At 38.0% G+C, this 16,513-nt stretch overlaps 2 protein-coding genes across 3 annotated transcripts; one reads left to right on the top strand and one right to left on the bottom strand.

Annotated features, from left to right (window-relative positions):
• Nucleotides 1-1,827: 1,827 nt before the first annotated feature.
• LOC113688504 (phytosulfokine receptor 2) lies at nt 1,828-5,956 on the bottom strand. 2 transcript variants are annotated; one of them, XM_027206330.2, is made up of 2 exons: nt 5,567-5,956; nt 1,828-5,066 (listed from the first exon to the last, which is right to left on the bottom strand). In XM_027206330.2, exon 2 carries the CDS (start codon nt 4,985-4,987, stop codon nt 1,859-1,861), a length of 3,129 nt encoding a protein of 1,042 aa, XP_027062131.1. In that variant the 5' UTR covers nt 4,988-5,066; nt 5,567-5,956; the 3' UTR covers nt 1,828-1,858. The 2 variants fall into 2 exon arrangements, with proteins under 2 accessions (XP_027062131.1, XP_027062130.1); XM_027206329.2 differs by having other exon boundaries at nt 1,828-5,077.
• Nucleotides 5,957-9,844: 3,888 nt separating this feature from the next.
• On the top strand, nt 9,845-13,875 carry LOC113688585 (uncharacterized). The gene is made up of 4 exons (XM_027206457.2): nt 9,845-10,127; nt 10,737-10,958; nt 11,152-11,264; nt 11,799-13,875. Exons 1-4 carry the CDS (start codon nt 9,942-9,944, stop codon nt 12,166-12,168), a joined length of 891 nt encoding a protein of 296 aa, XP_027062258.1. The 5' UTR covers nt 9,845-9,941; the 3' UTR covers nt 12,169-13,875.
• The last annotated feature ends 2,638 nt before the right edge of the window (nt 13,876-16,513 follow it).

Here is a 16,513-nt window from a genome sequence, read left to right on the forward strand (position 1 = left end):
ACCTGGAACGCGTTTCCTCAACCTTCCAACATCACTATCAGTTGGTGCATTAGGTTCGTGTGGTGTCCTGCCTTTAGCATCACGATGTCGATCGCCAGCCACGACACCTTTGACATTCTTGGCAGTCTCCTTAGCAGCATCCCCATGCAATCAATATACATCCTCTGCTTCGCCTTTTCTCCCAAGCCCAGCCCCGTCTCCACTGCCTTTGCTGGAGCTTCTCTTGCCATATCCGCCACAGCATCCGCCGTGGCCCTCGTCCTTTCCTTTGCCCTGTCCACGCCATCTTTCGTTGTATACTTTGCTCTATCAGAAACTCTTGCCGTCTCATCTGCACCTGCCCTTATATCATCCCTCCAGTTCCTACTACCCTGTGGAGTACATATATAAATAATTTGTTGCACTTGATTCCGTCTTTCTTCTTCCTTTTATTTTCCCCCGAAACCATTGCCATGTCAAGTACTTAATCATAGCGTTTTTGGATAGTAAGTTCATTTGAAAAAAAAAATATATATCTTTCTTACATTACAACTATATACATTTTTTTAATTATTTTTTTATTTCACATGTATCAGGTAACGAAAATGCTACGCTATTATTCTGAATATTCTTCCAGTTAATCTTCAAGAAGAACAACTAATATTTGCCTAGCCTACGAAATAGTATTCAAACTCCATGTAAGGACTTCCCTTTTCATTTTAATTTTTTGGGTGGGGGTGGCTAGGGTGGTAGTCCAGCTACAAGATTAATGATTAGTACCTGGGAATTGTGCAAAGAGGAAAAGCAATACTTGATCCCGGACGACCTGAAATGGCAATAAGATGGAGGATGGGGGGGCAAGAAGTCCATTACGGAAAGTGAGAATAAGCTCTTCTGCCTGCAGACATGGTTGCCAATGTGTGTCGATCAACTCCACTAGTGAACCAATGGTATGCTAGGCTGTTGGTCACCATAAAAATCTGAAATGCTTTTGTGGATTGAGAGATTAAGAATTCGAACTTAACCTTCTATAAATTATCACTTAATGTGTGGATTCTTCTAACTCTGATGCGTGCTTAATGAATCAGTACATCCATTTGATCCGATAATAGTTCCGTCACCATCGGTCTCGTTAGTCCACTTGAACGTGCCCCGTTCTCATACCTGCCGGTGTAATGTCAAAAACTCCACTAGTGTTGCTGTTCTAAATTCCAATGAAATGGGGTAATCCCTTTAGTTCGGTAAACTTTTTGGGTAAAATCATAGTAATCATGACTTTAAACTTAGGAGACGCATATGTAAAATGTAGTGCATAATTCCAAGACCATCCGTACACAGCTGATCGAGTGACAAGTCTTGACACTTTGTTAATTAAAGGACGCGTGCCTAAGTCCAGCTGCTGCTACATTCCTACGCTTCGTTCATCCTTTAGGCTTTTCTTTAGCCACGCATGGCGTTTTATACCTTGCATCATATCAAACCCACTCCTTTTTGTGTGTCCACTCCAAGATCATACCATGCTCCTGCTGTCACTGCTATACTTCCAATCTCAGTCCTCGTAAAGAGCAAGAAGAAGAAGAAAAAATCTTGCATGATTGCTTGTACGTTCTATCCATTTCTTCAATTCAATCGGGCATGTCCTCATTTAGTGAAAAAGAATGAGAATCCAAGAAAGCACATGAAGCGTATCGTATTCAGGAACAGCATCGAATAACCGTATGTATGAACAAGAAAGTGATTTTAAGGTCTAAAATCATTTAATTTGGGCATTTCATGCGAAAGACCATGCGAGCGAGACTAAAAGCGCTATACGTTAATAGTATTATATTTATGTGAAAGAGACAGAAATATTCAAGACTAGAAGGCACATTAAATTTCTTTATTTTCTAGCTCTTCCAGTCTCAATTGCATCAAGCCAAGAAACAACTTGATCGATGGAGGGTCTGCGTCTAGGCTCCTGGTCTATACATTTACAGGCTATAGCAAGCACCTCTAATAGCTGCTTTTCAAAATCTTTATCCCATATAGATGAATCAAATATCTCCTCCTCTCTCCTCTCAGATTTCATCTGAAACACCCATGAAACCAAGTCTCTGCAATTCTTCCCCTTGCAAACTTCAACAGGTCTCCTTCCGGTAAGAAGCTCAAGCAGAACAACACCAAAACTGTAAACATCTCCCCTGAAAGTTGCCGTCAATGTTTGGCTGTACTCCGGAGGTATATACCCCAGGGTGCCGACCAAATCGGTAGTGACATGGGTGTCATAAGGATGAAGTAACCTAGACAACCCAAAATCAGCTAAATGAGCTTCAAACCTCTCATCCAGAAGAATGTTGCTAGTTTTAATGTCTCGATGAATTATATTTGGCTCCTTATGCAGATAAGCTAATCCACGAGCAGCCCCTTGAGCAATCTTTAGCCTTGCTTCCCATCTAAGAAAGGAACTCCCATCAATCCTTTCATGCAACCAATAATCTAAGCTTCCATTCTCCATGTAGGAGTAAATGAGAAGCCTGTCATTTCCATGCCTGCAGTACCCTTGCAGAGAAACAAGGTTCTTGTGCTGAGCTCTTGAGAGTGCTTCTACTTCAGCTTGGAATTCACGTTCCACCTGCCCGCAATCACCAGATAGTCTCTTGATTGCAGCTTTTGTGCCATTAGGTAGGTCAGCCTTGAAAACAAGACCAAAACCTCCACAGCCAACAATATTTGTTTGGCCGAAATTGCTCGTTCCCTTCAGAATGTCTGCAACTGTGAGATCCTTGCAGTCAGCATTCTGGAAGAGCACCAACTTTGAAGGTCCAAATGCATCAGACAATCTCGGGGGCCTACTGATTTCATCCTCCAGGTCATCAATTGGATTTCCCATATCTCTTCTTGAAATTTTAAGCAGAACTAGGGCCAGGAGAATGGCAATTCCCACCCCTATACTAATTGTCAATCCAAGGATACTGCTCCGACCAAACTTGTTGTTTGAAGTTGCAGGAATAACAGGTTGAAGCCCAACATTATTAACTGCACAAGGAGAGATGATTTTCCCACAAAGTCCAGGGTTACCATCAAAGCTTGAGCTGGGGAAACTAAAAAACTGGCCACCAATTGGGATTGCTCCCTGCAAGTGATTATAAGCCACACTAAACTTTGATAGGAATGTTAGCTTATTGAATGATGAAGGAATTGATCCGTAGAGATCATTGAATGACAAATCCAGGACCTCCAGATTTCCCATATCAGAAATGGATGGAGGGATGGTTCCAGTAATATTATTCCTGCTGAGATCAAGGACATGGACTTGCTTCAACCGTCCAATTTCAGGCCAAATTGTTCCATTTAGTTTATTGTTGCTCAATAATATTGATGGAGGGAAACTTGAAGCTTGATTATACTGTAAACCACTAGAACTCTGATTTCGTTTGACAAAGAGAGGAATGCTGGTTGATGAGTTGAGACTTGGTGGATTGCTTTTTGCAGTTACGAGTCCCTTCAGCTCTGTTATACTTTTTGGAATTTCTCCCGTCAATGAGTTATTAGACAAATCCAAGTAGAATAAGTTGTCCATCTGGCCAATCCATGGAGGAATACTTCCATTCAAATGATTCCAGGACAAGTCAAGAACTTCCAACTTGCTGCAATTCAATAACCAACTTGGAATTTGGCCATTCAGGCCACAGTTCCCGAGTGCAAAAACCATCAAGTTCTGAAAACCACCTACATTTGTTGGGATTTTTTCACCATGGAAATTCTTGGTGAGGATGAGGGTAGTGAGGTTTCTGCAATTCTGCAGAACTGACAATGCTCCAGATAAACTTGTAAGACTGTTGTTGGACAAAGATAAGAACACAAGAGATGTGAGATTTGCATAACTCTCAGGTACGTGGCCAGTTAGTTCATTCTTGGCAAGACTCAAAATTTTCAGCTCCTGGGAAGTAGATAGTGAGTCTGGTAGGGGACCGTAAAAGTGATTACTAGCAAGATCAAGAGTATGCAGATTCGGTAATCCAGTGAAGTTAAGATCAATGACACCAGATAAAGAATTTTTTCCAAGATCAAGCACTCTTAGCTTAGAGCATTGGGCCAGGCTAGAAGGCAATGGCCCAGAGAACGAATTAGAATGCGCAACCAACTGCTCTAGTTTTGTCAAATTGCCAAATACATTAGGAAGTGTACCAGAAAACACGTTCCCGGATAAAACCAAAGATTTCAGATTGGAAAGCTTACTGAGTTGAGGGCTAAGCTGGCCAGAGAAATTGTTGGCAGAAAATGATAGCTGCTCCAAGGAAGTCACTGAATACAGGGACTCGGGAAGGGGGCCTGAAAAAGAATTTTCATCTAGATGTAGCTGCTGAAGAGAAGTGCTGCAATTATCCAAGCCTTCAAGTCCACCAGAGAAACGGTTCAACGATAAATCAACAACCTGAATTTTCCTCGAGATACTGCAGAGCTGAGAGTCCAACTCTCCAGAAAAGGAGTTGTTGATAATGATAAATTCAACAAGATTGGGAAATTTACCAAAATCAGTGAAGTTTCCAGTGAATAGATTGCTAGACAGATTCAGTGATTGGATTGACCTTAATTTAATAAGTGCTCCCACCACTTGTCCAGATAACTTGTTATGGCTAAGATCAAGAGATTCCAGCAGCTGCAAATTGGAAAGATCAGAAGGCAATCCACCTTCGAGATCATTGTGTGAAAGATCAAGCAGCCTCAACTGATCCAAATTTCCCAAAGACTCTGAAATCACCCCTTTCACGCCGTTTCTTGACAAATTTAACATGATCACTCTGCTTCCACCACAGACAACACCATCCCAGTTACAGCAACTGAGATCATTCGACCATGCTGAGATAATGGAGCCGTTTGTTAGATTTCCTGCAAATTCCTTCAATGCCGCAAGGTCATTTGGATGACAACCCTGGCTTTGGGCTTCAAGTCCCGAAAGCAAGCAGATAAAACAAGCCAATAATAGTAAATTCATGATAGTCATGGGGAAAAGTTCCCTGACCACCATTAGTGAAACAACAGAACTTCACTGAGTAATCAGAGCCAACATCACCATCTATCCACTTAGTTCGAGCTGCCCATTATTGCTGGTGCATCGCTTTTCAGAATTTCGAAGGTAAAAGAACCAATCAGTACCACAAAGATCAAATGAAATCCTAAGATAGTACGATAACGGATAACTATCTGAGAGCAACAAATTGCCCAATTTACAAGGGGATTGATAAACTGAAGTGAGGAAACCCAGATACAGATATATAAGTACACTTCATGCCTCTAGAAAAAGGTGCCGAGCTATCATCCCCGGCCCCAAAAAAACTGGACTTTCATTGCATAGATTTCCCAAATGAAGAGAAATTCAACATCTCAATTCCAAAAAGAACCCAAAGATCACAAAAAAAAAGGGTTTAAGAAACAAAAACCAACAACACCAACTTAGTGCTGAAGCAAGAAATGTCACTACTTGGACAAAAATAAAAAATGTCACTACAATTTAGGAACCCCACTTGGTTTCAGATCCCTAGATCAGAAACTAACAAGCAAACATTAAAATTCAAGTCATATCAATAGGTTGAAATGGGGAGAGAACCTTCTTTTCCTCCAAAAGGGAACCGATATTTCAACGCTCCATCACTTCAGAGTGAAGCAATTGTCACTTGTGAACACAACCCTCGACAGTGAAGAGGAACAGTTCCTTCTTTTAGAAGTACAATCAAGCAATGAATCAGGGGAAAGAGGGACAATGAAAAAGAACAGAGCCCCACTTTGTCTCTTGAGTCAGTAAATAGTGAAATTGAGAAATCTCGAGCGAAGAAAAAATAGGGAAAGTACACTGTAGTTTTGTGAGGGTGAGAAAATCCAAGTTAATAAATGGACAGAAAACTGGTGGACTGATTTGAAATGATGACACGAGAGCTGACTTTTAATGCAGCACGGCAAATTTGTTTAAGTACCCCATCGTTCAGAGTTTCCACAGATCACAAGTCTGAGTCAATTGTCGATACCCACATTTGTCCGCAGTCCACAGTCTCACATTAGAAAATGCGTGTGATTGTGTGGGAGTTCTGAGTGGGAGATTTGAAGGATGAGTGGATGAGGTTGGACATTAATTGGTGCATTCTTACGAGGACAGGCGTGAGATTTTAGTACGACTTATTTTTCGTCGGCTCCCCCACAGCCCGCACTGCGCGTGTACCATAAAACTGGCAACCAAATCATGGAGGGTGTCTTCTTACCTTTGTTTTCTTCTTCTGCCTTGCTCCCTCTATAGAATCACCAAATTTTCCTCAAAATTGTGAAATTTGAAGAAAGTTTCAACGTACTCTGCATGGTTTTTTAACAATAAGGCTTAATTCGATGGTCAAGTTAAAACTCTTTAAAAAAAAAAAACAGAAAAACCTTATATTCAAGTCTTATTACACGTAAATTTATCTTCCCACTATATGTGAGTTATATTGTTAAGATGTAATTTTTATTACTATAGATTGATTTGAGTTGTAATTTATTTATATTAATGCACCATTATGAGTTCCTTGAATTATTTTGAAAATAACACATATATATTTTAAATTTGTTGATATTAAAGAGTTTTATTATAGTGTTGAATTCATCAATACAAGCAATCAATTATTACCCCGCCTCCCCCATGCTTATGAAATACCATTATTATCCTTAGAGAGTATTAATGTCACATGCTTAGGTACATACTCTTAAATTTCAATAATGCTAGTCTCTTTAGCTTTTTAGTACTACTAGTATGTAATGTCTAAAAATATCCTTTCAGCACTTCTAAATTTATAAATAATATTTACATATAATTAAATGTTAGAAAATACCATTTTTTATCCTAAGGTGCTGCTAGTTTTATGCTTTTAGGTACCTGTTCTTTGATTTTTAGTGCTTTCAGTACCAGCTTCATTAATTAACTTTTATGAATCCGTTAAGATTAAAATCCTCAGGTGTAATTTTTTTTAAAAAAAAAAATGTTGCAGCACGCGCGTTGAGGTAGAGACTAGAGAGTGCGAATGTTTTATAACAGCTGGCAGCGGGACCGAAAAGTCAAAGAAGTGAGATTCGATGATGACCGGGGAAGCAGGAAAGGATGGGCGGAAGTAGCCGGTAGCATGGAGCGGCGGAAGTCACGGGGTTTGGGAGGTGATTTATTTGTGAAGTTAAGGAGATCCATTCCCAAAGGGGTTGTCGGGTCAACTACTCAAACCTACTTCTTATGTATGATGCGAGAGTAGGACTGACATGTGAACGTACCGAATCCGCATAAATATGAGACTCGGTTGCTGATTGCTGGATTGGATTGCGACAATAATATCCATTCCTCTTCCAACTTTAGTGGTTAGTCAAGGGCTTTTACCAGCATTCATTGATGATTTGATTCTACTAAGATGCAAGAATTTTTGTGGGAAGTAATTGCCTAAATTGGTAATGACCTTACAAATCAATTCGTCCAACTGCATACCGAATACGAGTAATTATTTATGTAGATTAGGTAGGTTCGCATGTTTAATCACGTCCAAGTGTTTTACGTAACTTTTTTATGGAACTTTGTGATAAACAAACATCCTTCATTATCCACTGCATTAAAAAAAAAAAAATATTCTATAGCATAGTGTATGGTGCTTATCGTTTCTTTTCTTTTTTTTCCATTTGTTGAAACCAACAGAAAGAAACGGTGGCATTAAGATTTCTTATTTTTACGTTTAAGGAGAATAAGATGGTTGATTAAGATGATTTCCTAATAGCAAGTATTATTCATATTCTCGTTATTTGTATTATCACATAGTCTAATAAATGAAAAAATATATGATAAAAATAATGGTAGAATTGCGATAAACAAAAAGGGGATTACAATTAACAATTCCCAATAACCTTCATGTTCCATCATTAATTCTTGAGTTTTGATAAGAATTTCTACCTTTTAGACGATCATGTAGAGACTTCCGCAAAGAACCATCTAGTCCAACCAAAAATGCAATCTAAAAACAAGAATAAACCTTAACATCCGCTCTTGAATTAGGAAAAGGTAATTGAATTAGCACTCAAAAGAGTAGCTCTATTGCTCTCTGTGTTTGATCCATCGAATTAGAGCAGCACACCATATTAAAAGGATAGAAGGAAGCTTGCTTTTAATTAAGGCCAAGAAATTAAGTAGCTGCTTTCATATTTCTTTCGAGGGATTAAGAGCCCGTCCTGATTACTATTTTTAGGAGTTTTTGTAAAAAAAAAAAAATTATAACAATTTGGTGTATATATATATATATGTACGAGGTAATAAGTGATACCGACATTCCTAAAAAAAAAAAATCCGAGGTAATGTCACCGAACATTTTTTCTCTCCGTTTCCTCTTTCTCATTTCTTGCTTGATAATGATGTAAGAAAACAAATAGTTCAGCAGCAGGTAAGCGAAGTTTAGACACAATAAGGTGCTATCGTTGTCATTCAATCAAAAACAGAAAAAAAAAATTGTGTATACTATAAAAAGAATAATAAAATGTCCCATGACATTGAGGTCCACTCGTCAAAACAAATTTTTATTAGTGTGTTCGAATGCGTGTGGGCATATATGATGGTTTAGGTGACATGATTGCATTATTAAGCTTGCTTGGCAAGCTTTTTAGAGTGCTACAAAGTAATTAGTAGTGGGACTTCCAATTTACAATGATGCCTCGCCCATGATATCAACTCATCCTCAGTAGTGACAGTTGTGAGTTTTGCTGGGAAGCTTTCTGCTTTTTGACTTTTTGGGTGCTGAACTGTCGAACCAGAACTTCTTCATAGAGTACAGAAATGGACACTGCAATTTTTTTTTTTTTTATTGGCACCCAATAAAAAAAAAATTATTTAACACTAACACAGATTGAGTCAGTTTAATGTGGGCTAGCAAGCAATTGTTAATATGTTTTGAAGCTTATTAGATATATTATATTATTTGCCAATGCTGGCCTCTAGTGGCGTGTTGTCGATGCTCGATAGCAACCTTTGACAAGATTTAGTCCTAAATTAAGCATTGATGCCAAAAGGAGTAGGCTTGTGCTAGCTTGAGTTCTACTCAAGAGTCAAGCCAATTAGAAGTAAGAGAAAACTTTTTAGCCTCGAAAATTTTGGGAGTAATTACTACTGATATGAGCCTTTCATGTAACCAAAATGAATCAAAACACAAAGAAGAAGGGCTGGGTAACACAAATTGTAATCGTCGAGTCTTTTACGACATCACCCTCAGTTCAAAAACTTTTGCTTGCATCGTCAACAAAATTTTTAATTGCCTTTTAATTTCACGTAAATCACATGCAAAAGTGTTACGATATATATATATATATATATTTTTCAAAAGATATCCCAAACAATCTATTATCCAAACACGCTCTAGAATTGAGTAAGATGCATGATAATTTTCACCGAGCCATTGCTCCTCAACATACTAACGATGACAAAGTTCATTCGTATTCGGTTCTATTGACTTCGATGAATATATTTAAAATAAATAAAATCCAAGAACTATTACTAAAGGTTATTATTCGAAATAACCCCATCAAATGAATATTGGGACATGCTTGTCTTTTTCTCTTTAAGAAAAAAAAATACTAAAAGAGAGACTCTAAGCAAGCATTATAAGGAGAGGGAAAAAGGGGGATTTTGATGATGGACAACTCAAACATGCCCATGTCAAAGAGTCATTCAAATGCTATCAAATTTCTGCTTGGGCTCATTGGGCGGGTCTTCTTTCTATACGTCTACTCCAATCTGGAAAACCATAGACAGACCAGGGCTATATCGGGCTGGTCCATGAACTACCAATACTTGCCTTTGGGCTGGAAGCAGGTACTTGGGTGGATATAATCCAGTTGTTTGGATAGTAGGGAATGGTGGGACCGGATCAATTATCAAGTACGCCTGAGAAGAATCAAGCCTAAGCTCGTCAATTGTCAGGGGAGTCGAAAGAGTTGCTGACATGGCTGAAATCAAGTGCATAGGAGTGGTTGGAGCCGGCCAAATGGGTTCCGGAATCGCCCAACTGGCTGTCGTCAACGGCGTCGACGTCTGGCTTCATGATACTGAGGCTGAAGCTCTCTCCAGAGCCCACAATTCAATTTCTAAAAACATTGAACGCCTGGTCTCAAAGGGTCACCTTTCCCAGGTTTCCATCACCCATATATCTATTTCTTTTGTTGTAAAAAATGAACTTTCCATCTTCGCTTTTCGTTTTTTGAAGTTCTTTGTAGAAAACTCGGCATCTTTATGTAATTTAATGCTTAATTTAAGTGGAGTTAGAGCAACACTAATGTCTCATTCGTAACGAGCTTGCATGTTTTCCCCCTCTTCTAATTGTTGTTGGCGGGTGTATTTGTCCTTATAGTATTAGATTCTGTGTTGCAACGGTAGAAGGCCGGAGATACTAATCCCTTTAATAGAATAACCCAGGTGACAAACTTAATTGAATAATTAAATCGAAACGGGGTTCATAATCATAGCTTGGTACTAGTTAGTACTAGCATTTTAGAATAATACCTGGATTAGCTGTTGAAGCTTAATCAAAGTCAACTACTTCAACGCTGTGTTTGGTTATCTATCAGAATTGGAATTCAATGGGGAATTGGAATTGCATCCTAGTGCCATGTAGCGAAACAAGCAAGTAGGATGCACTTCTAATTTCAATTGGAATCCTTATGGAGAACCGAAGACAGCCCAAGTGTTTAAAAAGTAAGTTATAATGTCTTTTCTTCCCCCTGCTGTAACTTTTTAACAGGCTGTAGAGGCTGATGCTGCAAGGCGTTTACGCTGTACTTCCAGTCTGGATGATCTTATTTCAGTTGATATGGTGATTGAGGCTGTTGTTGAGTCTGAGGATGTGAAGAAGAAGTTATTTGTTCAATTGGATAAAATTCTAAAAGGCTCTGCAATCTTGGCATCAAATACAAGTTCCATTTCCATTACTCGTTTAGCATCAGCAACAAGCAGACCCAGCCAGGTTACCTTTGAAGTGCTTGATACTTGATGAATCAATATGCAATTTTGTCATTGTTTACACTTATAGGTTTAGGTAAAAGTGAAAAATGAAGGTCCAGATAACTTCTGAGTATTTGTGCTTGGTTGCCTTTAATCTTGCGTTGTTGGTCAGGTTGGTTATATGAGCTCCCCTCATTTACTGTATCATGTTGCAGGTGATCGGCATGCATTTTATGAACCCTCCACCTATTATGAAACTAGTTGAGATTATTAAGGGGGCAGATACATCAGATGATACTTATAATGCCACTAGATGCTTGGCTGAGAGGTGATTTAATGTTAAATCTTATATTTATCAACAAACATACTCCATGCCTTTTACACACTTTGATTGATTTCAGTGTTCCTCTGTCATCGATATGCTAGTGACGTTAGCAAAATTTGCATCCTTTCTGCCTCAACAGGCAAAGTAGACATGTCATAGTGCTCTGAATAGGGCCCTCTCCACGGAAAACACAAGTCCACAGATTAGTTCCTCAGAGAAGTTGCTATGTCATACTTCTAGCATTGGAATACATTTCTGGTTGTGGCATAGTGCTAGAGTTATGTGAGTTCAACTTCTTGTCAAAGCATGCACATTTGGGAGTGAATTCGGTCTGTTTGATAGAGATAAGTGGAAGTATAGGGCTATATTACAATTCTTGAAACTCTTTAACAGTAACCCTGCACAAAGGCTTATCAGCTATTGAAGTTTGAAATATAATTTTCTGACATGTCTATTGTAGATGAATAGATATATACTTGTATAATTTCATATTTATGCTTTTACATAATAAAGTCATTGGAGCCACTGGATTTGCAGGATGGGAAAGACAGTCATTTGCTCCAATGACTATCCTGGCTTCATTGTAAACCGAATTCTGATGCCAATGATAAACGAAGCATTTCATGCTTTACATACTGGAGTAGCAACAAAGGAAGACATTGATACAGGAATGAAGCTGGGGACAAACCATCCAATGGGTCCTCTAGAGCTTGCTGATTTGATTGGGCTTGATGTTTGCTTGTCAATAATGAAAGTTCTTCAGGCTGGCCTTGGGGACAGTAAATATGCTCCGTGTCCTCTTCTTGTGCAGTATGTTGATGCTGGTCGACTTGGCAGAAAACGCGGTGTTGGGGTTTATGACTATGATTCTAGGCCCAAAGAAATAAAACCATTGGCTCAACTTTAATATTCTTCAAGTATGAAAACAACGAGAATCTCAATTATGCATTTTCCACATGACATGTCTGAAACATGACTTTGACTGTTGAGGTAAGATTAAGAGTGCTCTACTACAGAGTCCTGGAAGCTTGAAAGTTCCAAAATCTTGTTGTAGCGTCTTCCTGGAGCCCAAGCTGCGGTAGATTTAGTCTTGTTGTTCATTTCAAAATAAACATGTAAGTTACTGAAATAGGATTATACATGTTTGTAAAATTGATAAATAGAAGAGAAAATGAAACTCTCTTATCTGGCATACAGCAGGAAAGATGGCTTGTGAAAGTTTATGAATACTGTGAAGATCCAGTGATTATGCTTTTACCTGTTTGCCTCCTTTTGCTACTAGATACAAGTATGTGAATACTACTATAATCTGTTGAATCGAATACCATAATAATGGTTAGTGATTAATCTTGGTGATGGAAATCCTTTATCTCTTTGGTAAGAATCAATCGAGAATGCTAATCAGCACTCGGACATCAGGTCAATCTATTGCATTCTAGACTGGCATGTAATTGTCGCTCGCATCGTTGTTCACAGGGTAAATAATAGAGGATTTTACTACAGATGAACTACTCTAGGCTTTCCCTATGTATGATGATCTTCCAAAAGGGTTTTGGTTTTCTGATAGTCACAGGGGCGATCTAAGCTGTGAATAATTATCGGGTCCTTCAAGCTCTGCGCAATCAACCAAACATATGCAAAGATTCTAGCTGCCCTTGTCAGTTATCACAACCGACACATTTCTCAGGAATCTGTTAACCATCCGCTAGTAGGAGAAAGGAGTGATTAAATTTGCTTTAATAGCTATTGAGCGCTGTTATATTTCTTATTGCTCCTTCAATGATGGATTTACCCACCGCTTGTTTACATGTTCTATTGTTGAATGATGTCTAACAGTAGTTGGTATGGTGTTCAAGAAAGCTCTCTTATAATAACAATGTAGAAGTCTGTTCTCTATAATGCTTGCCAGTTGCCTGCCCAAAATTTCTTATAGTGAGTTGATTAAACCAAAAAGTAGTCCCTTCTTTTCAAAGTTAATGGCCCACCAAAGTTCCCTATTTGTAGGGTACCCCAAATTCCCTCACTGTCATTGCCCACCCAAAGCAATTTCATGCCAGCATATAGTTGTCTTATTGATAGCATGGCCAGTCATCATGAAAGCGATTGAAATGGAATCCAACAGTAAAAGGTGTACTATTCTCCAAAAGAATTCTAGTGAAAACGGAAGATAAAAAGAAACAAGAAGGGCTAAAGCACAAAAACTTTCCCGTGTGCACCATTTGGGATAGTGGGAAGAGAGAAGCATGAAGTTCTTATTCCAGTGCCCCTGTTGCTCCTGTTTCTGCTTCATGAAACCCAAGGCAGGCAAACCAAAGCCAAAAGAGGAGCCAAAGCCAAAGGAGCAGCCAAAGCCGAAGGAAGAGAAGAAGGAAGCCAAGGGAGAGTAACCTTACAATCGGATCGAGCAACGACTCTTTTTAAGTAATTAATTCTCTTTATCTTCCCTTTATGATTTTATTTGCTACCATTCAACAGGCGAATGGTGGTAGAAGCAATTGTATGTTTTTTCTAAATCTGTATCGAGTTACGACGTACTCGGGTTACCAGGCATGTTGCTTGTCCAAGTGTACTCAGATGGGAATTAATTCTCGCATAACCATTTCAGCATTGTAAATTGTCCTGCTAGTTCTCTTTTCTGCTTGAGTTTGCTTTCAATAGTGATGAATACATGTAGGTGATAGAGCCCTTTGCTGGCCCAATATGCCAGAATTGCCTGAGAAAGTTTTATGCTTAGATCCAGGTTGTCGTTAAAAACCTGAGGAAATCCTTAAACTATTGTGGTTATCTACTTTTAGCCCCTTATTTATATTTTGTTTCTGATTGGCCCCTGAACATTTAAAATCACATACTTTAAGGACTTCCAGTGACTTTAGGCATAAGTCTAGCCAGATTTAAAGGGTTTTTTGTCCGTTCACAATCAAAGTATCGGGACCAGCATTAGAAACCCGGAAAAAAAGGCAACCCTTCAACGACTGCTAAAGAATCTGAAGAAAAAGAAGGACAAGGTGTAAAAATGAAACTTGAAAATGCATAGCCAATAAATTGTACATATGGATATTGGAGTACCTCTTTTGTTATTGGATTAAAGGTAGCAATGGATGTTTCTTTGTCCATTAGCAACGGACCCTCTTCGGAATAGCAGATTGCATGATCTTTTAGTGTCTCGGAACTGACAAAGAGTACTTGGCATTTCGCTTGGAATCAACAAAGCTGTAGAGTCCTCTTGATCTTTCCAGGAATATTAGACATGGAGAGAATGTGTTGGTGGTCCTCATCGGAATGGTGGAGGCATCAAAAGTTTATGCAGTCAGCAAAAGAAAGTTTTCCAGCAGTGAGAGCAAGTATTTTTGAAGGGACATCACACAACAATTTCCTTTATTTTGTTTCTCCTGATTTATTCTTCACCAAACTCTTCAGCTTGATTTCCTTTTCTTCTACCTTCATTCGTCCTCTTAGTTGTTGTTCTTCCTCTTCTGATTTTCCGGAGATTCTAACAATTTCTTGCTGATGATTACTAGTGTCTCCCCTGTGATGATTATCCTAAAAAGAGGCAATCCTCGATTTTTCAGATGATTTTTTTTTTTTAAAGAAAATCTAATGGTGTTTTGAAGAAAGAAATTGAAGGATTGCCTCTATTTAGGGATACTAGTCCGGATGCTTCAATTGTGAATGGGCAAAAATGCCCTTAAATCAGGCCCGATTTTTGCCTAAAATCACCAAAAGTTCTTAAAGAATGCAATCTTAATTGTTCAAGAACCAATCGAAAACAAATTTCAAATGAGGAGTCAAAATAGACAATAAAAATAGTTTAAGGACTACGCATGTTTTTTACTTTATTCTGAGAGAAGATGCATAGTGTTTGGATACAAAACTTATCCCAAATAATATTTCGTTTGCATCATAAATACATTTTCCAACCCACCTTTTTATATTCACAACTACCTTTTTATCTCACATACATCACATCATAAAAAGTGTTACAGTAATTATTCTAAATAATATTTCAAATAATACCCTATCCAAACACACCTGCTTCCCTATTATTTTAGAAGGATGTTAATGGCACTCCCTATTTTGTTGTCCACACTTTCACCATCCATGTATATGTCAAGAAAAAAATGTATATATCAGATTGACCTTGCAAAAAGTAAGCTTTGATAGATTGAAGTGACACTTTTGCCCTACGCAAACACATCCACTTTCTTCTTTGCTACAAAAAATCAATTATGGATGACAGTCCTCTAATAGAGGACATATTACAAACTGAGCAAGATATGTGGTCTGATGAAGTGGTCTGATGAAATCCAATAATTTTGTAAAAAATTCCACCTTTTTATCAGCATTTTTCTTCCGCCAAAGCCTGCTAATCATGGTATAGTATGAAAATTCTTTTGGTGCATGCTCTTTTGCGGGTCAAGTGAGTTGAATATTTTGGTTGCTTTTTTTTGGAATTCTTCAAAGATCTACCATTGTTCTGTTTTTCTTTTTCACACGGTCTAGCATAAAGACCTATTAAAAATTTAAATCTTGAAATAGTAATATATGGTTCGTCAAGTTTAAGGAATTATATTTTAAGTTTTGAGCTTGCAAAATATTTTTGCATTGTAAAGATTAATTTTTAGCATTCTGTGGTTTTGTTAATTTTTATTCGTATTTTAGCTGAAAATTTTGAACCAAATTGCACAAGCTATGCTATTAGAAAATTTCAAATCGGCCATTTGTCAATCTATGGCCACGAGAAAGAAAATAGTGCAACTGGAGTGTTTGGATATCAAAATTATCTCAAATAATATTTTGCTTGCATCACAAACACATTTCCCAACCTACCTTTTTATATTTCCAACTACTTTTTATCTCACATACATCATATCACAAAAAGTGTTACAATAATTATTTCAAATAATTGGGTCTGTTTGGATTGTAAGTTATTTGGGATTATTTGGGATATTTTTACTGTAGCACTTTTTGTGATGTGATGTATGTGAGATAAAAAGATATTGGGAAGATAAAAAGGTGTATTGGAAATTGTAAAGATGATGTAAGCAAATAAAATTGGAAAAATATGAAGCAATCCATATTTCAAATAATATACTATCCAAACAATGTAATATAGCCTCTTCTCGATAAGCAAGATGAGATAGTAAGAGCGTGACCAATAGAAAAAGGGTGTACTAATAATTTGTGTTTGGATTATGCGTTATTTCACTTTATTTACATCTTATTTACGTACACTGATTTGCTTGCATCATCAA

Source organism: Coffea arabica, chromosome 5e, assembly GCF_036785885.1.
Source record: "Coffea arabica cultivar ET-39 chromosome 5e, Coffea Arabica ET-39 HiFi, whole genome shotgun sequence".
Lineage (NCBI taxonomy): Eukaryota > Viridiplantae > Streptophyta > Magnoliopsida > Gentianales > Rubiaceae > Coffea > Coffea arabica.